General features: G+C 43.2%; 1 protein-coding gene across 18 annotated transcripts in view; it reads right to left on the reverse strand.

Annotated features, from left to right (window-relative positions):
- Positions 1-765: 765 nt before the first annotated feature.
- The window catches only part of srcin1b (SRC kinase signaling inhibitor 1b), a 185,385-nt gene continuing 163,120 nt past the window's right edge, over positions 766-23,030 (reverse strand). For 9 of the 18 annotated variants that reach the window (XM_054749529.2, XM_054749528.2, XM_054749531.2 and 6 more), the window contains 11 exons: positions 21,207-21,367; positions 20,518-20,693; positions 19,969-20,099; positions 18,321-18,501; positions 17,539-17,833; positions 17,014-17,344; positions 16,791-16,933; positions 14,732-14,881; positions 14,563-14,643; positions 4,736-4,873; positions 766-2,793 (listed from right to left, as the gene is read on the reverse strand). In XM_054749529.2, the coding sequence (XP_054605504.1) occupies positions 2,572-2,793; positions 4,736-4,873; positions 14,563-14,643; positions 14,732-14,881; positions 16,791-16,933; positions 17,014-17,344; positions 17,539-17,833; positions 18,321-18,501; positions 19,969-20,099; positions 20,518-20,693; positions 21,207-21,367 (2,009 nt within the window). In that variant the 3' untranslated portion in view covers positions 766-2,571. Of the gene's footprint in view, positions 2,926-4,236; positions 4,874-12,420; positions 12,896-14,562; positions 14,644-14,731; positions 14,882-16,790; positions 16,934-17,013; positions 17,345-17,538; positions 17,834-18,320; positions 18,502-19,968; positions 20,100-20,517; positions 20,694-21,206; positions 21,368-23,030 lie in introns of those variants that run through there. The other 9 variants (XM_070545839.1, XM_054749530.2, XM_054749538.2 and 6 more) reach the window with 8 other exon arrangements.

Consider the following 23,030-nt stretch of genomic DNA (forward strand, 5'->3'; position numbering starts at 1 on the left):
CATTTTAAATGTGCTATATAAATAAACTATGCTATGCTAAAAGTCACAGAAACAAGCTGACTGGCATGTTTCCTATCTCTAACTGGTCTGACTGGTTATTCTATCTAGAATATATCATATTATGCAGTATCAAAGTGGGATCAGACTGGCTCGGTGAGGTGAGTAAATGTAAAGTTAACACTGATGATCTTTTCTCACCAATCTATCCATCCATCCGGCCGCTTATCTAGGGTCGGGTCACAGGGGCAGTAGCCTAAGCAAGGAGGTCCAGACTTCCCTCTCCTAAGCCACTAAGACCCACTCCTTCGGGGGAATCCTAAGGCGTTCCTTGGCCAGCCGAGGGACATAGTCTCTCCAGTGTGTCCTGGGTCTTCCTTTAGGTCTTCTCCCAATTGGACGTGAATGGAAACTCCATCACAAGGAGGCGTCCAGGAGGCATTCTGACCAGATGCCCGAGCCACCTCAAACGGTTCCTCTCGATGTGGAGGAGCAGCGGATCTACTCCGAGCCCCTCCAAGATGACCAAGCTTCTCACCCTATCTCTAAGGGAGAGCCCAGACACCATCTGGAGAAAACTCCTTTCGGCTGCTTGTATCCACGATCTCATTCTTTCGGTCACTACCGAAAGCTCATGACCATAGGTGATGGTAGGAATATAGATCGACTGGTAAATTGAGAGCTTCTCTCAACTATTTCACACTAATCCAAGTTTTAGGAGATGATTAGGACTTTTGGAGCTTCAACGATTCACTGATAGCTGTGACGTATCAGAGGATCACCTTTATTGTCACAAAAACATAACAGGAATGTACAAAAAGCAGCAGCTTTTTTTCTTTTCATTGACAGAGTTGTGCTTTGTTTTACAGTTTATTGATCATCATCGTTCTTCTTCACAATTCACGAACAACACCGACCCACACAGCAAGCAGCACTTTCAAACTGAAGGAACAGCTTTTAGATGATTAATATTGTTTGGATTTATTTCTCCGTTAGTATTTTAGTGTTTTATTTTGACAGACGGAGCTCCAACGGAATACAAAAACCTATATTTCTGTACACTTTTACTCTATGGTACACACACAGGTTTACACTGAATTTAGATGAGATCTGTTGAGTCAGCGTGCAGATTTCAGGAATGTTTACAGATTGCATGCCTTTTCAGACTTTTGTTTTCTTCTATATAAAACTTTCACGTAAAATTATTTGATAATATCTCATTAGGGTTTATATACATGATTCAAACATCCACAGACGGTCAAACAGTCACACGCTCATCAGGAAACCAACGATAAACAGGTTAAAGTGTAATCTGAGAGAACGCACACGATTGGTTAGAATGAAACGGCTACAGACATGACGTCCCGATTGGCTCATGTGCTTTGTTTTTTTATTATTTAAATTGTTTATACAGTTCTTATCCGGAGCGTCTCACGTGATCATGGTTCGTTTTATGGTTCGCAGAAAAAATAAAATCTTTAACTCAGAAAAATAATAATTTACAGAATAAATGTGTTACATGTTTATGAATCTTCAAGTATAAAAATACAAAAGAACTCGATTCTATAAAACATAGATGACTTCTCTTTTTACACGTTCTCTTTAAAACTAAAACAAAATGGTTCTAGAACAATATACATACAATATATCTGAGGAGGTTAACGTCTCTAATTCTGGATTATTAATCTAATCTGAGCCCACAGATACATTCCATTTACAAGGTAATTATTATTCATTTCAATTAAAACACTCAGATTCCCTCCAAAGACTTGCCACACATTTTCTTCCCGTTTGGAGATTTTTCGGCTCAAATCTTCAGGTTTCATTTAAACTTTAAAAAATCATTTTAGGACATCTAAAGATTTAAATGTTAACCCATCATCTGAGTCCCAGTTTCAGCTTTCAGATTCGGATTTTCTTTGAAAACAAAAATCAAACGTTAGTCCATCTTAAGATAAATATTAAAGTTTTTTTATCATTGTTCTATGAATTTGCCTGTAAATAAAAATGCATTAAGGTTGAAACACTTTATTGTTAACTATAATAAAATATTAACATAAAGACTTTTAAACTAATAAAACCATCGAATATTTTTTATTCTCTCCTCTCATCCGTGTGGATCTCCGGTTGAAACCTTCGCATCAACAGGCAGCGGTCATCGGAAGATTTTAAAGCTGAAGCAAGCAGCTGATGGTTGGAGCTTTGAAACATTTTAATAATTAAGATGCTTATTTTCATCTTTAAACTGTGTGTTTAACAGATCATTAGCATTATAGATTATTATTCTGACAAAAAAAGAGATAACAGCCTTAATAAAACAAGCTGGTATTTTACTGTATTTTGTAAACATTTTATTTTTATCTATATTTCATCAACCTTCTCTTAAACACTTCTGATTCTTCACAGAACAATAAACTTGGGTTTAAGACTTGCTGCAGAAAACTAAAAACCACCTCCACCTGTTTTTCTTTGTTATTTAGTTTCTTCTAAAAACTCTCTGTCGACCTTTAGATTCATTTTGAGCCCGCGAGCGGATTATTCCGGAGTGGAGCTGGGACACAGACGTTTGTTAGCTCAGGTGGAAAATGGATTTACATGTTTAATGTGACAAACTGCTTCATGATGCAGGTCCAGAGCCGCTTTAACAGACAGCCGGGTCAAATGACACGTCACACCTCTGAGGTGTGGATTAGGGTTTAGTAGTCCAAAACCAGAATGATCCGAGTTCTCACTCCTCAGGTGATCAGTCCGGATGAGACCTGAGAGACCTGAGAAGCAGACAGGATGGAACAAAAACTAAAAAAAAAAAAAAAAAAAAATTAATACACAAACTGAAAGAGTAAAATAACATCAGAAAAAAGCAGCTAAGTAAAACAGTAGCGAAAATGATGATGATGATGATGAAGATGATGGATCTGAAGCTCAGGACTGCCCCGTGGGGGTAGGGATGGGGGTTAAGAGCAAAGAAGATAAAAGTTGAATGAAGACATGAAGCGTGAGAGGGGGAGGAGGGGAGAAAAGATAAAAATCAGACAACAGACAACACGTATGAAGTTTTTGTTAAATCTGATCCGTGACTCCCTGAACTCTCTCCTCCTGTGAGCTCTGATTGGCCGGTAGGGGGGCGGGGCTTTAGTGCATGAGTGTGACTGACTTGTGCACGTGAGAGACGAGGACTGCTGCTGCAGGAATAATTCTGAGCTGCTCTGCTGTCAGAAATCTGTGCCCTAATTCTGCTCCTCTTCCTCCTCTGAGTGTCGCAGTGAGAACTGAGGAAGAGGAGGAAACAAAGCGATGAAGGCTGAAACGATGCAAGCAGCGCTGAGCAAAAGAAAAGCAGAAGAGATGAAGTGAAGATTGAAAAATGTTATTAGAAAAGGAGACAAGAGGAAAATAAACAAGCAGAGGGGACAGGAGGTGAAGATGAGAGGAAATGTGAGATAGAAACAGGAGGAGGAAGAGGAGGAAGACGTAAGGAGCTCTGAATGACAGGAAATATTGTGTTTTAACTCTTCGGCAGCAGAACAAGTCTCTGTGGCTCAGCTGAGACAAGAAGGTTCTGGATCAGAGCTGCTGTAGGGTGGGCGCACCGGACCGTGTTTGTTCACGGGTTCTGTTTACCTGTATGGGGTCACGGGGCCAAGCTGAGACCTCATGGGTCCAAATGTTCTGAAGCTGCAGAACTTTGTATCTAACTCCCACATTGAGGAATAGTCTCATCGTTTAATCGGTCGGGTCAGTAAACATCATCAGTTTCTAACTCAGACCGAAGCACCAGGAGGCAATCCTCCTGGTGTGTTTTAACTAGCGTCGAGGCGACTTTATAGTCAATAAAAACACAGATTTAATCACGGATGCTTCCTAAATCATCAGTTTTTAGATTCAGTTTGACGTTTATTCTTCAGAAAAATAAAAGACTGAAGAAACTAAAATGGTTAATCTGGTAACTTTTTAAGGTTGTGTAGGTTTTGAATCGAGCAGAAAAGCAAAACTTACTTGAATCCTTTTCTCGTCTCGTCTGGTGAACATCATTTAAACATAAACGTCCGTTAAAATCCAGCTTTTCATTTATTGGTCCTTTGAAACGGAAAGGAGTTTTCTATTTTTTGACTCGTGGATCGTTTGCGTGAACAGGACGTGAGGTCATGTTTGATTACAGAAACGGCTAAATTGTAAAGCGTTGTTAGAAAATGTTGGAATTAAACCTGAAACCAAAACATAATATGTGATGTTTAACTGCTTTTGTTCAGCTGAAAATCTGCAGAAAAGAAGAACACTTTTGCTTCTGTGAGTTTTCAGGAAAAGACAAATGTGAAATTAAATGACAACTGTAATGTTAAAATCTTTAAAATGAAATGATTCAATAAAACAGTTAGCAGTTTTTTTTTATCTAACACTTTCTGATTTTGTTTCTTCAGCATCTTTTTTCTTTTTATGTTTTTTTTTTACTTTTGTTTTCTGAGAACTTTAACATCCTCTTCAGTAAACCTTAAACTTTAAGTCATAACGTAACATTTCAGCTGTTTGAATAAATCACCAGATTCTCCTCAGGATTCCAAACAGACTCAGCAAAAACTTGACGTCTAAGACGCTCGTCTGCAAACCCAAAGGTCAACCAGGCGGAGAAGAGGAGGTGAGCTCAGGTTCTGCGCCTCTGCGTCTTCTGAAGGATCAGGTGGAGGTTTCCTGGAAGTGACAGCGAGGGGAGAAGCAGGTGGAGCGTTTAGAAGTGGAATACCTGCTGCTGGCCCTGGACCTTAGGGAAGTCCTCTTTCTGTTTACGGGTTTTGGGTCTCTCCAGGCTGCCCTGCTGGAGGTGTTTGAGTCGGGCTGCGACAGTCGGACCTTTCGTTGGTCCTGGAGAGTTGCTGCTGTTCTGTGGGAGCCCAGAGACAAACGTGTGAATATCCTGTTAGGAGCCCATCGATTAGGTCATCATGTAAAACGTATCCTCAGGTGAAGATTCATTTTCACAGAACAGGAAGTCTCTGGAATCATGAGCCTGCACTCACACGTTGGATCTAAAGTCTTAAAATAATTAAATCTCTCAGAGATGACTCTTAAAATAAATCTGATCACCACTCAGGGTTGCTTATGGGCCATTCCCATCTGTACCGGGTCGGCCCGGGCCGGGTAGCGTAGGTTGTTTACATATCTGGGTGGCCTGGTATTTTTCCGGGCCAACCAAGGCTCATTCTCAGCCCTCTTCTCGAGGGGGTCTGCTTCAGGCCGACCAGGGCCAACACACCCACTGCTGACAGCAAATTCACACCTTCCATTAGAGCAAGCCTCTGATTGGTGGGTAGAATCAGCCCACGTGGGCTTAAGACAAGGATGTGTGGAATCAACCGGGCCAGGCTGGGGCCGACTGGAGCTACCCGGCCCGGGCCGACCCGGTACAGATGGGAATGGCCCATTAAACTCCTCCCATAATAAGGCAGGACCTCGCCCCAACCCAGTACTTGATATCCACACTGGATAGGTCCAGGTCCACGGCCTGCTACTGATCATCCTCCTAGCAACAGCTGAAGGTCACAGTTTGATGGAGATAAGGGTACCACCTCATCCACAAAAGACAGAAAGGAGATCCTCCTGCCACCAAACTCCACCCACTACCTCTACATATGGCTGTCTGAACATGCAGTATAAGTAAGGGTTTGTGTGGATAAACTAAGTCTCTATTCAGCTAAACTTCTGTCACGAGGATCGATGATCAGAGCTAAGAAGGCTGCAGGTTTCACACGATGACAGCAGTTCACCCATTCATTGTGTTTCAAACTAAATCCTTCACAACCAGGAGAGAAACCTTCAGTTCATCTGAAACACGAGGAGCCTCAGGGACATTCCATTAACACACCATTTAAAACTGGTTTGATCCTTTTTATTACCTGGAATTTAAAAACATTCTGTCAACAATCTATAAATAAAGCAAACAGGAAACATAATCTCCAGAGTTATTCAGACAGGTTGCCTCTCAGAGTACCACTACGACGATGCAGTAAAACAAGCCTACTGGTTAAACTCAAGCACTAAATCTATTTTGGAGGAAGAGTCCAAGGCCCAATCCCAATACTCCAACTGCACCCTAAGGTCTTAAGTGCAGTAAAGCTTCAACTACATTTTTAGGAGTAAAAATTGATAGTAAATTGTCATGGAAACCCCATGTTAGACACATAAAAACAAAAATCTCCAAAAGCCTCTCAATTATAAATAAAGCAAAAATGATACCTTTATGAAAACATACTTTATACTGCACCTTGGTACTCCCATACCTTACGTATTGTGTTGAAGTGTGGGGGAATACTTATCATAACACACTACATTCTCTGATCATATTACAGAAAAGAGCAGTGCGAATCAACCACAAGCATGGACGTAATTTTCACTTTAGAAGTGGGGGGGACACGTGTGTGTGTGTGTGTGTGTGTGTGTGTGTGTGTGTGTGTGTGTGTGGGTGGGTGGGTGGGGGGACATTACAGTATGTTCTAATGGGAAACAGGCTTCAACACAAATGGTTGTTTTCTGCTTGGTCCTAGAGCTCAACCAGTGCCAATTTAATATAGAGTAGGGCTGCAACAAACGATTATTTGGATAATCGATTAATCGGATGGGGTCTCGACACGATTAATCGATTAATCGGATTACATGGGGAAATTTTTAAAAACTGCTAGGGAAACGTTATTTCTCTCCTTCCTTCACTTTATTTAACACAACATTATTAGAAAACAGTTCAATAGCAGAAAAACAACATGCCATCACCTAAATTGTCTTATAAGGTGTATAGACAGAGACCCTAAGCTACATCTATCTGTGACCTAAAATGCTTGGTCCAAGTTAAACAGCTTAAGGGCAATTCTCATCTGTTTTGTTTGATCTCATCTGTTGACATTTATTTTAAATGTAATTAAACATAGGCTGTGAATTAATCAAAATTGATCACTATTTCCAAAAATGACTGAAAAAATACCAAATAAAACAAAAGTAAATGAATGCCATCCTCCTTGCGATGATGCCCTGGGCAACTGCCATAAAGTCACATCAAGAAATGCTGCTGATCATTCCAATGATCCCAAATAGACTCACATTAGGCCACATGAAAGCAACTTAACCCAAAAATATATTAACCAGTATATAACTGCACTCTCACACAACACGCCTGCAGCAACAGTTAGGACTCCTCCCTCCCTTTTAAAAGCGTTTTTGCTTCTGAGGACATTGTGGTTGTAAAACCACATGTTAGTCTGGCCCCAGTGTGATCCACCAGTTTCTGCGGGAATGTGACAGCGGAACCAGGGCCAGATTAACACTTTGTTGTACCCTGGGCAACAATATTCAAGGGCTCCATCATCACGGCCCAAGGATCACCATAATGTGGTCACATACAGAATATTTTACTGTAATATGCAGTAAATATACTCAATACTTGAATGCCTGACAACACGTAACCCGCCCAGAGTAACCTTTGACCCACCTCGTGTGGACTGACCAATGAGGAGAGGGTCTTAACTTGAGGCCCTCTCTTCATTGGTCATTCTGCATGAGACTGACTCTCAACTGACGTTCAGTCATAGGCAGCGAAGCGTCTCTGTGCAGTACAAAATCCCGGGTGGACAGTTTGTTTAATGTAGGGTGATCATATTTCCATTTCCAAACAAGAGGACAGGGGATCTGTGCCTATGATGTCACACTATGGCAACGCCACACAAACCATGTTGGGACCCATTTTTTGTAAGAACTAAATTAATATCAGATTCTGCCAATTAAAGGGCTCTAAAACAATTCATATGTAAATATTTTGCATATTTAATGCAAAATCAAATTTTTCTGCTTTAGTGCTGCAACAAGGTTTTATTAATAATAAATTATTATACCTTTTGTTTTACTACAGCATCGGTAAGCTTCCTGTGCACAGATTATTAAGGATGCTTGTTTCAGCTGTGAGATTAGACGATAGGATCAATGAAAAAATAAGTTGTCACACACTCCATGGAAACTTTCAGAGAATCCACAAATAGTGGCTTTCAAATGGTTTTGTTACTTTTTGCAAGTTTATAAAAGCAGCAGATGAGACAGCATGTCTGATAATTTAGTTTTTCATCTGATAATATTAGAACATGTCAGTAATGTCTGAGGGGCTTTTATAAACACCATATAACTAACACTACTGGAGAGGGCATGAATTACACAGAGGCTTCTGGGGAGCCCAGTTATTTGGGGGGGGGGGGGGGGGGCATTTTGCCTTGGCCCCCAAAATGTCTTGAAACGGCCCTGGGTGTGTGACTGAGTTTTGAAGGTGATCTGAATTGTATCAGATGTATAAATAGGACATGTGTATAACTTATTGTTTTTTATAGGTAAAAACGTGTAGTGGTGATAAATCTACCTACATTTTACTTTTCAACACTTTGTTTTGTTTTCTTGTTTTTATTGAACTATTTTCCTGTCCTGTCTGTCTCTCATCTTCCTGCATCTCCTCTTAATTCTCCAGAAAATCTGTTGCCTGGATTCTTACCTTTTCACCTCATCAGTTACTTTTGAGCAGATCAAAGGGATCTCCTGACCGAAAAGCGCAGAGCGCGTTTTCGATGCTGCGTGAGGTGACATCACCACAGCACAGGTGATGAGCTCCGCAGTAGCAAGCTTCAGGCACAAATAAGACAGAAAATAGAGAACATGTGCAGACAAGAACGATCCTGTGCTAATTATAGTTTTTTGGTTGCGCCACTTTGAGAATGGACCGTGCGCTGGAAGCAGCTGCCTGGATCGCTGTGCAACAATGCGGAACCGGTTCGCAGCAGCGCAAGTCTGCGGCTCTCCCTCGCGCTGATCTGCCGGCTCTCCCTTGCGCTGATCTGCGGCTCTCCCTCCCGCTGATCTGCCGGCTCTCCCTCGCGCTGATCTGCGGCTCTCCCTCGCGCTGATCTGCGGCTCTCCCTCCCGCTGATCTGCCGGCTCTCCCTCGCGCTGATCTGACTTGCTCTGGTCTGCGCGCAACGGCGGGCGGGAAGGGGGGGCGCTTTTGGAAGAGTTGTGCGACACAACGAATCGATGACGCAATTCGTTGCCAACGCTTTTAGTAATCGATTTTCATCGAATTTATCGATTCGTTGTTGCAGCCCTAATATAGAGTATTGGTAAAAAGTGCAGGGGTGAAAACTTGACTTTGGAGAAAGTGGGGGGGGGGACATGTCCCCCCTGTCCCCCCCAAAAATTACGTCTATGTCCACAAGGTTGGGTTTCTAGAACACACCCATAATCTGTTCATGAAATCAATGCTGCTAAAATGTGATGATCTTGTTAAATATAATACATCAATAGTTCCATACAAAGCATTCAATAAAGTATTACCATCTAACCTACAACGTTTCTTTTCAATTCCTGAACGTGTTCATAACTTGAGAGGTTTTGGATGTTTTTCATTGCCAAGAGTTCAAACTACTTGTAAATATGTCCGTGTGTCGGTATGCGGAGTGAAATTCTGGAACAAACTGGACTTACAACACAAGCAATGCCAAACTATAAATCAATTTAAACTGTTACATAAACATAAGGTCTGGACAAAGTATAGAGATGAGAATCCCTAATTTAATTTATTCTGTCGTTTACTCTGTTTTATCGCATAAACGTTCCTGATGTCAATGTTGTTGTTGTTATTGTTGCTGTTAGCCTCAAGGGCAATATGCCGATTATCACTTCTAAGTCGCTTTGGACAAAAGCGTCTGCTAAATACATAAACAAACATAAACATAAACATTGTTGATATTTTTCCTTCACCATTGTTGGTAGAATTTGTTGTTAAACTGTAAAAACTTTACAGTTGCCTGTGGTTACGCCATCACTCTTTTAAATAGGAAAAGAATGATTGAATAATCAACAGTGAAGTTCGAGTTTACTCACTGAATGGGGATCTGGGGTGGGATTATGTAAGTTTTCTTCTTCCCACTCCTGTTCAGGCAGAATTGCATGGCCATTTATGTTTATTCCTTTGCACTAAATGACTTATATTTTTTAACTAATTTTTACCTTGTTTAATTGACTGTGCCATTTCATAAAATAATTAAAAAATGAATGAATGAATGAATGAATAAATGAATGAATGAACAACCAAACAATTACTTGAAATAATTCTACATTCATTGCTGCTTTGTCTAAAACATACAGAGCATCAATTAATCATCCTAAAGCTAACTACTTTCATTTGATAATCGTATTTTCAGAAAAGGCACTTGAGCCTTTTCTCCCACAGCATTGGATTGTGGGTAATGCACTTCACCCAAGTCCACATCGATGCAGACTTGGGTGAAGTGCAGATCAAGGGTTCCGCACCCAACACACTCGCACCCCTGGCCAGGATTGTGCAATTGAAGGGCCCTAGTGTGGAAGTACAAGTATTGGGATTGGGCCATAGTCAAGTTTCAGGTCTTTGGAGGAAGAGTCAATGTCAGGTTTTCAGACTTAATATGAAAAGTCCAAATCCGTTCTGAAGGATTTGGAAGCATCTAAGTCAACTTTCAGGTATTTGGAAGAAGAGTCTCAGGTCTTCTCCTCCTACAACTGTTGGTCTAACTGAAAGACAAATAGTTTCTGCAGAAAGCACATGCACAATTACATCAGTTGTTTGTTTAAAGTTGTTGATGTTGCACGACTAAGACTGTTCACAATGTTGACTCACTCACTCACTCACTCACTCACTCACTCACTCACTCACTCACTCACTGATTTGTGCTATAAAGTACTCTGTACGAGTTATTGGGAACAGCCCAGCACACTTCACTCTGGTGTCCAGATGGGATTCCCTGAGGCCTAGTCCACACGTGGCCAAGTTTAAAAAAAAAAAACGAATATCCGCCCCTCCAAAAACTTGCATCCACACCACCTCGTTTAAAAAAAAAACTGTCCACACGTACCCGGATAAATACGTTGTTAAGGACATGCCAGACCTGTAGGCGGCAGTACTTCCCCCGTTCTTAACCTCGTCCTTCGTCTGTGGTCTTCCGCAAGGAGCAGTAATTCCTCTTGCAAAAACAAACAAGCAAAAAGCGCTTGGACAATTGATAAAGCGAGCGCAGCTCTGAGGGCATTCATGCTGTCGGCTAGTGTAAACACAGGTCGCACACGTGATGTCAGCATTTTTTTGTCGCGGAAAGTGACGTTGCGGACCTTAAAACTCCGGTTTTGTCTGTCCACACGCAGACACCCAAAACGGAGAAAACGCAGATCTTCACTTTGGCCGGAGTTTTAAAAAAGATCCATTTTCGTGTGAAAAAACTCTGTTTTCGTGTGGATGACAGGCCAAAACGTAGAAAAATATCTACGTTTTGGCAGATTCCCGGCTACGTGTGGACAGGGTCTGAGTCTGAAGGCATCATTTAGCCATTTTTAACAGGAGATGCATTTATCATAATTAGTCTCCATCACACTGATGTTATATTTAATTACACATATTTGTGCTTACGTGTTGCATTTATTTATTGTGAATGGTTCACCTACATGGGAATGAACAGCCAGCTGCAGGAGCGTTCAGCATTTATGACTTGTAGTCATAAGTCATATAGACCCTTTTACTGTTTGTAAACAATATGACGTCAGCGAGAATGAGCGCGCAGCTTGGCAACAGAGAATGGCGTTGTGTCAGGCTTTATAAAGCTACGCTGCGGGGTTATCACCGGCAAATCTTGAATGTTATATTATTAAACTCACTTTAACGAATGACAACAGACTCCCGGATCCCTGTGGCATTACGGAATGGGTGGAAGATGTAGGTGCGTGGCCAGATATCCAGTGGCCCGATATATATACGTTTTTAGTGGAGAGGCCCAGTAAGTACACACGTGAGAAGCTACGGGCATACAAATCGTTAGATGCATACAACTATGTTGTCTGTGGCCACGTACAGAAAGTAAAATATCACCACATAGACTCTGAGTTTTGCGTCTTGAAGGCAGAAGTCCTTCCTAGCCAAAGACAAGGACACAAGACTGCTATGTACGAGGCTTGGGTCATAGTAAACAAACCAGAGAACTACGTCTTCACAGCCAACTGTACCTGCATGGCAGGGTGAGTATAGCATAGGTTTCTTTTTTTAGCGTGCTCAGAGTACAATCGTGTTAATTTTAGAGAAATACAGTTTATACTAATATGCAGTGGGAAAATACAGATGAATTAGAATGAAATGTTAATTTCATTTGCAAACCAGCAAACACAACTTACTTTATTTAATAGAACACACGTTAACCAGCTTTCTGGTGTAATCTTAGTACATAATTACCTTACCCGATATAAAATGGGCGCTACAAACTCGAGCATTTCGGATCGTGTTTTCAGGCCAGTTTTCAATCAATCAATCAATCAATCAATCAATCAATCAATCAATCAATCAATCAATCAAAGCTTTATTTATAAAGCGCCTTCCGCAACCCTGTCAGGAAGCCCAAAGCGCTGAACATGGTACAGTTGTAAGTAATTATACTGAATAAATCAACAATAAAAGAAATTCAAATTACAAAATACAAATTACAAAATACAAAATGGAAATAACGAGATAGATGAAACATTCCGGTAAAATACAAATGTGTGAAACACATTTGGATTGAGTGTACCAATGAAAACTGTGGAATGGATTCAACATAATAGAGGGCCATAATCAAACATGTTCTGGAAACGCCAAGCGGAGGAGGTGTGTTTTTAGGTGATTCTTAAAGACTGGCAGAGAAGGGGACAGCCTAACTGAGGGTGGCAACTGGTTCCAGAGTGACGGTGCTAGGACTGAGAAAGCCCGGTCTCCACGGGTACGACACCTAGACCGAGGGACAGCGAGCAGGCCTTGGTCAGAGGAGCGCAGAGCGCGTGATGGGGAGTGTTTGTTCAGGAGAGTGGCCAGATAGGGGGGAGCACCACCCTGGAAGAAATGATAAACAAAGACGAGTATTTTGAATTGTGAGCGATAGGAAATCGGAAGCCAGTGCAGGGAGGCCAGAACTGGACTGATGTGGTCCCGGTTTTCATCAACCTTTTGATGGCCTGCAGCCACAGACGCCTCCGATTTTGTTGAAATGGACGTGCTCCCTTCGGAATTCTGTAAAGTTTCAGTCCACTGCTTGAAGAGAAGCGATTCTGGCATCCATACACACAACAACCCGACATTTTTATGTGCTCAGAACTTCAAAACAAAGGGTTTAAAACGCTGTTTTAGTATCGAGTGTGAATGAGGAAGCCTTCACTCTCGTTGCCAGGCTGCGAGCGCAACTTTTGATGACGTAGGTAGTAAAAGGGTCTATAGGGCCCCTTGGAGGTCTTGGCGGCGGCCATGGGTCACTGCCTGGCAGGTGCATTGTTCCTGGGCGGGTCTGGGTGGGGGCCTGGGGGCTCGGGGTGTGGGGGGTGGCCGGCCCCGTGTGGGGATCTGGGCGGGGCCTTGGGGATCGGGTCCTGACATGTATGCTGCCGGGAAGAAGGCAGGAACATGCAGCAGTGCCTGGCCCGGGATCAGGAGCCCCGGGTAGACCTTGGCTCCTCTGCTGTCCCATCACAGGGGAGGGGGCGGTCCAGGAGGGGGAGGACCCAACCTTACCTGGATGTCCTATGTCTTATATATTCTGAAAGTTGTGCAAATGCAGGGGTGGGCATAGATATTCTCCTGGGGTGGGGCTGGGTTGGTGCCCTCGGACTCCGTGGGGCTCTGTAATGCTGCTGCTTTGGGCCCTGACAGGATGGGCTGGGGTCTCCATGCCCTGGGTGGCAATTTGACAACAGAGGTGCCTATTGGGGCCAGTCGGGGAGCTGGCTCCCTGGAGGGCTAAGCCTAATCAGCCATTCCTCCCCATCCCCGCATATTTCTCTCCTCCTGCTCCCTCACATCATCACACAAACATGCACATAGGACCTTGGGGGGTGGACAAGTCAGGGAGTAAGGGTATGGACCCCATTTCTGCATTCCTGTGGCAACCAGCCCCCCAATTTTATTTGCACCTTATACACTTCCACCGACGACATTCCACGCAAACACACACACACCTTGGGAGTGAGCACATTCAACGGCACTTGGCAGGGGGATTTCTCAGCCTCCTCCCGAGTACCGGTGCCCACTTTCAATTTTAAACGTGCTCATTCTGCCACGTTTTATGAAATGGTGAAATAAGAAAGGTAATTTAGAAGTTTTGATTTCATTTATCACTTTTTTAATTTATTAAAATCAAACTGAGCTTTTGGACAGATATCTGTTCTGATGGGTACTTCATTCATCATGAAGCTGATTCATTTCCTGATGAAAAAGTTCCTCAGAGACACAGACCAACAAACATTTCCTCTCAGAAATGTTCTGCTTCTCGGTCTGACACTCAGACCAACAAATCAGTAGAAATCAATCTGAAATGTTTGTGATCAAACAAAGAATTTCAGATGAAGGTCAGAAAAGTTCCTAAACAAGGAGAATAACAGCAGATCTGAGCAGAAGTGGTTATTGTTCATAGATTAGTTGGACGTTTTAGCCAACAGGAGGTGAGTAAAGTTGGTAAAAAAGGAAGAAAGTCAGAAATCCAGAGGAGCTACAGCCAGTTTCAGGTTTACCTTTCTGCCCACAGCTGAGGGGTGCTGTGACTGGAACCATTTACTAGCTGGAGAATCTTTTACTGGAGCTCTCTGGAATATCTTTGTTGTTTACAGAATAAGATGGTTATACAAACATCTTCAAACCAATCAGACAAAAATCTGCAGCCTAGCATCATCAGACTCATACCTCCAGCTCAGCAATGATCTTCTCTTCATCATCTTCATCTTGAACGGCTGACGCTGCGATGACGGGTGGGGTGGAGGCAGGCCGGGGGGTGTCAGATGGGGTCCGCCTCAGCTTCACCAGAGTTTTAGGCATCTCTCCATCTTCATCCATCTGAAATAAGAACCAAGTCAGATTCTGTCTCCTCACTAGAAACATTACTCCTGCTCAAAGCTTATCATACAGAGAAAATGTTTAATGCACTTAGTGCATTGTAGAGCCCCAACACTGAATGGAGGTCTGAAGGAACGTGTGAGGACGGCTCAGAGCTCCATGGTTAACCGACAGCATGAAGTCTTCTGGATGGAGCCATTCAGATGGATCAGAGAGGCTTGGTTCTGACCCAAAAACGTTCTAAAACTGGAATTTTTATAAACCTGTCTCTGGGACCTAAAGACCTGAGAGACTGGTCTTCAGACTGAAACTACACTTGAACCAATATCGAGTCAGCCAGCTGTAGTAAAGTTCTGACCCAATTTGAGCAGGTTTATCCATCATCATCATCATCATCATCATCATCATCACCATCACCACCACCATCATCATCACCATCATCATCATCATCATCATCACCATCACCATCATCATCATCACCATCACTGTCATCATCATCATCATCATCATCATCACCATCATCATCATCATCATCATCATCATCACCATCATCATCACCATCACCGTCATCATCATCATCATCATCACCATCATCATCATCATCATCATCACCATCATCATCATCATCATCATCACCATCACCACCACCATCATCATCACCATCATCATCATCATCATCATCACCATCATCATCATCATCATCACCATCACTGTCATCATCATCATCATCATCATCATCACCATCATCATCATCATCATCATCATCATCATCATCATCACCACCATCACCATCATCATCACCATCACCGTCATCATCATCATCATCATCACCATCATCATCATCATCATCATCATCATCACCATCATCATCATCATCATCATCACCATCACCATCACCATCATCATCACCATCATCATCATCATCACCATCACCATCATCATCATCACCACCATCACCATCACCATCATCATCACCACCACCATCGCCCCTCCCTGCAAACCCAGATTAGGTTTAGGAAGTATCAGGTCCAGGAGAGAGACCCAGACCACTTTCTCCTCTCCTCTGAGACACTCTCCAACTCCATCTGTTAGTAGGGGATGGTGGGGGCGACGGTGGCACAGGAGTTAAGTGCTCGCCCCGTAATCGTAAGGTTGCAGGTTCGAATCCCGCTCAGTCTGTTGCTGTGTCCTTGGGCAAGACACTTAACCCACGTTGCCTGCTGGTGGCGGTTGGAGGGACCGGTGGCGCCAGTGCTCGGCAGCCTCGCCTCTGTCAGTGCGCCCCAGGGCAGCTGTGGCTACATTGTAGCTCATCCCCACCAGTGTGTGAATGTGTGTGTGAATGGGTGAATGACTGATTGTGTTGTAACGAGCCTTGGGGGGTTTCATGACTCTAGAAGGCGCTATATCAAATACAGGCCATTTACCATCTGGGTCAGGCCTAGGTCCTACTGGGAGGAGAACAGAAGGCACCCCAATCATAACTCCTTCTGATGAGGAGGAGCAGCAGTAGTAGTCCACTCAGAGCTCCCTTTGGTGAACGTAGCTCCTGACCTTCTCTAAAGATGATCCCAGCCACCCCTCAGAAGGACATCATATCTGCTGCTTGATTCCAGGATCTGTTTCTTTCGGTCTGGAGCCCGATCGTGTTTTGGTCATGTTTCTAGATGATTCTGAGAGTCTCCTGCTGAATGTGATCAATAGGTTTTGGAACCGGAGGAGAAAACCCGTGGTGAGGGTACAAACATTCAGAACCCAACACAGTTTCATAATTTTACCTCCATTTTTAAAACTGTGCTCTGAAAATGTTCTGAATAAATCTGAACTTCTACTCTGAAGGCGACGTCTGATTAGAGAGTGTCTCCATCGGTCCAGTTTCCTGTCTTATAGAGACCTCAGAGAGGCTCACCTTCTGGTTCTTGGTGGTGATGATCACGTCTCCAGTCCGGTTCGTGGTGAGTCCGTGTGCTGATGGGAAGCTTCTGCGAGGAGGGGGTGGAGGAGGAGACTTGGAGGGTTTTTCTGTTTTGTATCGGGCTACGCTCAGATCCACTGTAAACAGAACGTTTAAATGCTAACAAGAAACAAACAAGTCAATCTGCGCTTGGGGCACTAAGATCCAGAGAACTGACCTGACCCCCGATGGGAACCAGACCCCTCCATGCTGTTCAGCTTCTGGGCAGCCAGCTGGACTTTGCCCGGCTGTTGATCCCCGCCGGCGTTACTGGTTGCAATGGGCCCGGTGGTTCCGGCTGCAGACAGGGTAGATGTGTTGGAGGTTATAGGGATGGTGATCTGGGGCTTAGGGGGCACAGCCGGCTTGTTTATATGCTTGGCAGCAAAGTCCAGGTCCGGTATGGCCTTCATCAGCTCGGCCTGGGTCTCCTCCAGTAAACGATTGATGTCCTGGGCACTGAATTGAGTCAGACTGGCCCGTTTCTCCTCCCAGTCCCGTTCAGCCGCCTGACAAAAAAACACACCATGAACACAGGAAATAATCAACTTTCTACAGGTGAGAGGCGAGCTTCACTCCGACATATCCAAGAGCTCAGACAGAATCTCAGACGGACATTTGCCATCCGACCCGTTCAGACAGTGCCGAACAATAAGCTGCAAATATGATTGTTTCCTGCAAGAAGGTGAAGAGCGATGATTACCAGCCTAACTTCAGCTGACACAGCTTTTTCTGCAGGACGACGACTCGGCAGCTCATCCAGGACCCGGCTCCTGAAGGCCATGGAGGACTGGACATCCTGCTCAGAGCCCGAGGTGTTGACTTCAGAGGACACAGGGATCCAATTGGCAAGGCCGGCGCTGGTGCTGAGGTCAGCGAGGCTGAGAGGAGGACTGTTTAGGATGTCCAGGTCCGAGCTACGGCCGAGGTCCTCTGGTCTCTTCTGGATTTGGCTGGAAATTTCCTCAGGAGTCTTCCAGACCCCGTCAGTGACTTGTCTAGAGAAAACCAGAGTCACAGATCAAACTACAGTCTGGGTCTGGTTTTGATCAAATCCTCTGAAACATCAGAATCACAGTCAGGGACTGTTTCTAAACTAGGGGACAGAAAACTAAAACCACCAGGCACATACAGGTGTATCCTCTGGTTGACGGTTGAGTTTCTTTACTTCTGGTCTGATGAAGAAACTTTTTATAATTTATTGTTGCATTAGTAAGAAAAGTTTGGTTTGATCCATAGAGGTCAGGGTAGAGGGAATCTTCTGACCTGCTGTCTGATCTGAACGCACACCAGAACATCTCCACATTAACTCCATCCACAGTTCTGAAGCTTCTCTGAATTAACATCTGAAATTCACTCTTCATCCCTGTACTACAACACTCCAAACATCACACACATATACGTTTGTTAGGTTTACATCTAAGAAACGTGAATCTCTCCCTTTGCAGATTGTCTCTAAGTCTGGAGGAAAGGTTTCAAACCCACAAAGACGATTTTATGCGTGAGGGGTTGGTGGACCTGCGCAGTGAGCTCAGAGCATCGGTCATGGTGTTGCAGCGTTTCAGCAGAGCTTCAAGCCGATGAGGTTCCTCCTTCAGGAATTTAACGGCCTCCACCTCCACCCTCAGCACCACCCACATCTTACTCTGCAGGCTGGGGAACTGATCTGCATTGCGGGGGATCAAAGACAGCAAATGGTGTAGTAGGGAGTATATGAAACAGAATCTAAATGGTTCCATCTCAGTATGGCCAGCATAGGTGACAATCTGCACACGTTCATTTCACTAGCCATCAGTATCAGATAATAAGGAATGGGGTGCCACAGGGATGTGTGTTGAGCGACCTTCTGTTGTATTAAATATAAACCATCAAAAGAGTCAAATAAGATTTAAAATGACTTGTTAAACAGCAACCAGATGGATGTTTGTAACACTTTATCTGCTATAACAGTTAGCTAAAGCGGAGATCAAGACCTCAGAGACAAACATCTAGCTAACTTTGATAACACTAACATAACCACAACAGAAGTGTTTACTTATTCGATCATTTGTTTTGTATAAGAATGAATGATTCTAACTGTAAATCAGATCTTTTGTCTGTATGAGCAGCAAAGAAAATGTTTGGTTGTAAACAGTGAGCTTTTATAGTCATTTTGGTCCGAAAACAAAACAGAAATAAACTACCTCAGCGTCTAACCCGGGTCCTTCAGAGCCACCATCTTGCGTATTTTAGAAGTTTCTCTACTCCCACACACCTGATTTTTTTTATCAGCCGGGTTCTCATTTATAAAGATTGCTTATGCACAAAACTGGATGAGCAACTTTCCATGCAAACTTTGGGATTTATATAAAAAAAAAACTTTGTGGAAAAATGCACGCAATCTTTAAGTTGACTAAGGACCTGGCTTACGCACATGTTGGACATGAGAGCACCTGCAGTGCTGCTGCTGAGAAGGAAACAATTATGAATTCCAGCGCAGTATCACTTGTACCGCTTCGAGTTACTCACTAACATTCAGAGAAGAACCATGAACACCGGTCAAAGCAGCAGGACCAGAGGCTGTGACCAACGTCTCATGAATAATTATACTTACTCATACATATTCATCAGGTGCTTTGCATGACTATTATTTAATGAGCAACACTTCCTGTATCTGAACCCTGACCTGAAAGCACAACAACAGTAAATCATCTGAATGTTTAACACACTTTTATATGAGACGTACTCAAACTGGAAGATTTTCTGAAATCAAAAGGACAGCATCTGTGATTTTTTAAATTATAATATTGAATAAATCATCTTATGATTTCAGCACAACAAACTAAAGAACAGCTTGTTCCCCTGAAATCTACATGAAGTCCTCATGTGACCTTCCTGCCACATGTGAACTCACAGGGACTAGTTCCTGTAAATACGTAATTTATGTTACAAAAACTAATTTTGTTCCTGTGGTCTAACATTAGAACTGCAGCAGACGTGTCTGAAAAGCTGCTATGAGCAGAAACTTCTTCCCACTGAGTTCCCAGACGTAGGAGGTGAGCTACCAGACCAATCTAGTGCACCCCACTCCACCCCCAGATGAAGGTGAGCCTGGAACAAAAATAGAACCTCCCAAATGACCAGCAGCACCCACTTTTCAGCTCAGTGAGCGTCTCTCCCAGCATCCTCAACTCTTTGCTCTTCTGGTCGACGTCCTGCTCCGTCACCAGGCCGTGGTTGATGGACGAGTTCCTCTGTAGTTCCTCCACAGACTTCTCCAGGTCGCTGAGGAACAACAGCAAGAGCAGTGTTGTCATGTTGCTTTCATTGAACATTAACAACATTTTGACTTTTTAATGCTGACTTGGTATTCAGCTTTGACAGAAAGGACATCTGTCCCTCTGGGTCTGGTAACAAGCTAACGGTTTCATCAGAGAGACATTCAGACATATAAAGGAAACAGAATTGCCTGCAGACAAGGGAATCAACCAGACGCTTCACACTAAATTACAGTAAACGTCCGCGTGGACAGTGCTGCAGCTAAAGTTCTCACAGACACCAAAACACAAATCCCACAAAACAGAATCAGATTAAACTGTTAACGTTTAAATAAAATAACTGGTAGAACTTCTTTTCCGTTGTTGTTTTAGAATATTTAATCTGAGATGATTTTCTCATCATGTATTAATAAAAATGAACTGACTGCAGCTGTTGGATGAGCAGCTCCTCCTGGTTCAGGTACTTCAGTCTCTCCTCCTCCACCAGGAGGCGCTGTCTCTGAAGCGGGTCCTCCTGAGGCCGCATGGCATCCAGCATCATGAGGCTCAGCTCCGACTCAGTCTGACGCAGAAGGGACAGAACCGAGTCCTGGTTCTCCAGCTGAGAGCAGATTACAGCACATTTCATTTTAACTTAAAATCACTCATAAATGACCTTTGACCTGTCTCACTATGTTCTTCCATACTCCTGAAGCGTCATAAACACATGTTGTCTTGCCATGAAACAACAAATTCTAACCTTGTTTTGTGATATAGGTTTTTTGTCATCGTTCAACAGCTGATGATCAGATAATGAAGTTATTGGTCCTTGTTTATTGTGCCTAAAACCAAACTGTGCAGATTTTAACACAAACATAAAGACATAATCAGTCCTAAAACAGATATTAAAAATTACAGCTCTTATTTTTTTCAGCTTGTTTTTTCTTTCTTCTTGAAATTTTCACTGATTTAAAAAAAATCTAATCATTTTTTTTCTAACAGACAACAATCATGTTACAATAAATTGCTTCAATCTTTACGGACATATTCACATAAATGTGGTAATTATGTCACCTGATTACATGAAATTATTTAACTGTGGAGCTACGGCAGTGTCTCAACGGTCAGTGCGCACCTGGATGTTCCGCAGCTGCGACAGCTGTTTGCGTAGAGCATTGGTGTTCTGCTGCAGGTTCTGCAGGTGGAGCTGCATCTGCATCCGAGACACAGTGATGGGCTGACTGGACCCCAAGGATGGAGGAGGCATCAGGGCCAGAGGAGCAGACGGAGTCAGAGCTGCTCAACAAGAAGAAGAATGAAAGTTTATTAGACATTTCTTAACCTTTTGGGTTGATTTAGAGGAAACTTCAGAGCTGATAGAAAATGTCCCAAAAAAGATGTTCCTACATCAATGATTTCAGTTCAAATTCTGAGATGTTTTAATCTGAAACTCCAAAATAACTGGATGTGGAACACCAGCTGATCTGAGGACTACCTGTACCAGCGCTGAAGGTTGGGAGGTTGGGGTGTTACAGCCATGGACGTAATTTGGGGGGGGGGGGGGGGGGGGGGGGGGGACAGGGGGGACATATCCCCCCCACTTTTTCCAAAGTCAAGTTTTGAACCCCGCACTTTTTACCATCCAAAAACAATATTACGCTATATTAAATTGACACTGGTTGAGCTCTAGGACCAAGCGGAAAACAACCGTTTGTGTTGAAGCCTGTTTCCCATTAGAACATACTGTAAAGATACCCCCCCCCCCCATGTCCCCCCCACTTCTAAAGTGAAAATTACGTCCATGGTTACAGCAGACATAACGATAGACATCGTGAGACAACGTCAGGGATGAAAGAGTCAATCATGAAGAAACAAGGAGATCTGATCAGAAAAGATTCCCAACATGTGAGTGCGTCCAAATCAGATGATCTTGAGTAGATGATGATGATGATGATGATGAGCTCCAATAGGAATTAGGATGAAGAGTCACAAGAATCATGCAGAACACACTCAAACACAATCAGTAACCGAGTTGCATTTAAAAGTTTTATCAACTAAAACTACAAAAAACAAGAAAGACTGGTTATTAAAAGCCACTAAACTGAGCTAACATTTAGAATGCTGCGGGTGAAGCAACAGTTTAGATCTTTGAGGGTTGAAGGGCAGAATTGCTGCAGTTTGAAGTCTCAGAATTCCAATAAAGAGCGGGAATCTGGTGGTTTGAACTAGTTTCACAAAGCTGGTGAACTGAGAAGTCTGACTACCAACACCTGAGACGTCTGAACACTGATTCAACACTAAAGTGTATGGTAAAACCTTTATCTTATTTAATTTTCACAAAAAGAAAAATCCATCTGACACTAAACACAAATGCAGCAAAACTCCCAAATAATTTTGTAAAACACCAAGGCCCTGTCCACACGTAGCCGGGGATCTGCCAAAACGTAGATATTTTTCTACGTTTTGGCCTGTCATCCACACGAAAACGGAGTTTTTTGACACGAAAACGGATCTTTTTAAAAACTCTGGCCAAAGTGAAGATCTGCGTTTTCTCTGTTTTGGGTGTCTGCGTGTGGACAGACAAAACCGGAGTTTTAAGGTCCGCAACGTCACTTTCCGCGACAAAAAAATGCTGACATCACGTGTGCGACCTGTGTTTACACTAGCCGACAGCATGGATGCCCTCAGAGCTGCGCTCACTTTATCAATTGTCCAAGCGCTGTTTGCTTGTTTGTTTTTGCAAGCGGAATTACTGCTCCTTGCGGAAGACCACAGACGAAGGACGAGGTTAAGAACGGGGGAAGTACTGCCACCTACAGGTCTGGCATGTCCTTAACAACGTATTTATCCGGGTACGTGTGGACAGTTTTTTTTTTAAACGAGGTGGTGTGGATGCAAGTTTTTGGAGGGGCGGATATTCGTTTAAAAAAAAACCCGGCTACGTGTGGACTAGGCCTAA

The sequence above is a fragment of the Nothobranchius furzeri genome, chromosome 16, assembly GCF_043380555.1.
Source record: "Nothobranchius furzeri strain GRZ-AD chromosome 16, NfurGRZ-RIMD1, whole genome shotgun sequence".
NCBI classification, from domain to species: Eukaryota; Metazoa; Chordata; class Actinopteri; order Cyprinodontiformes; family Nothobranchiidae; genus Nothobranchius; species Nothobranchius furzeri.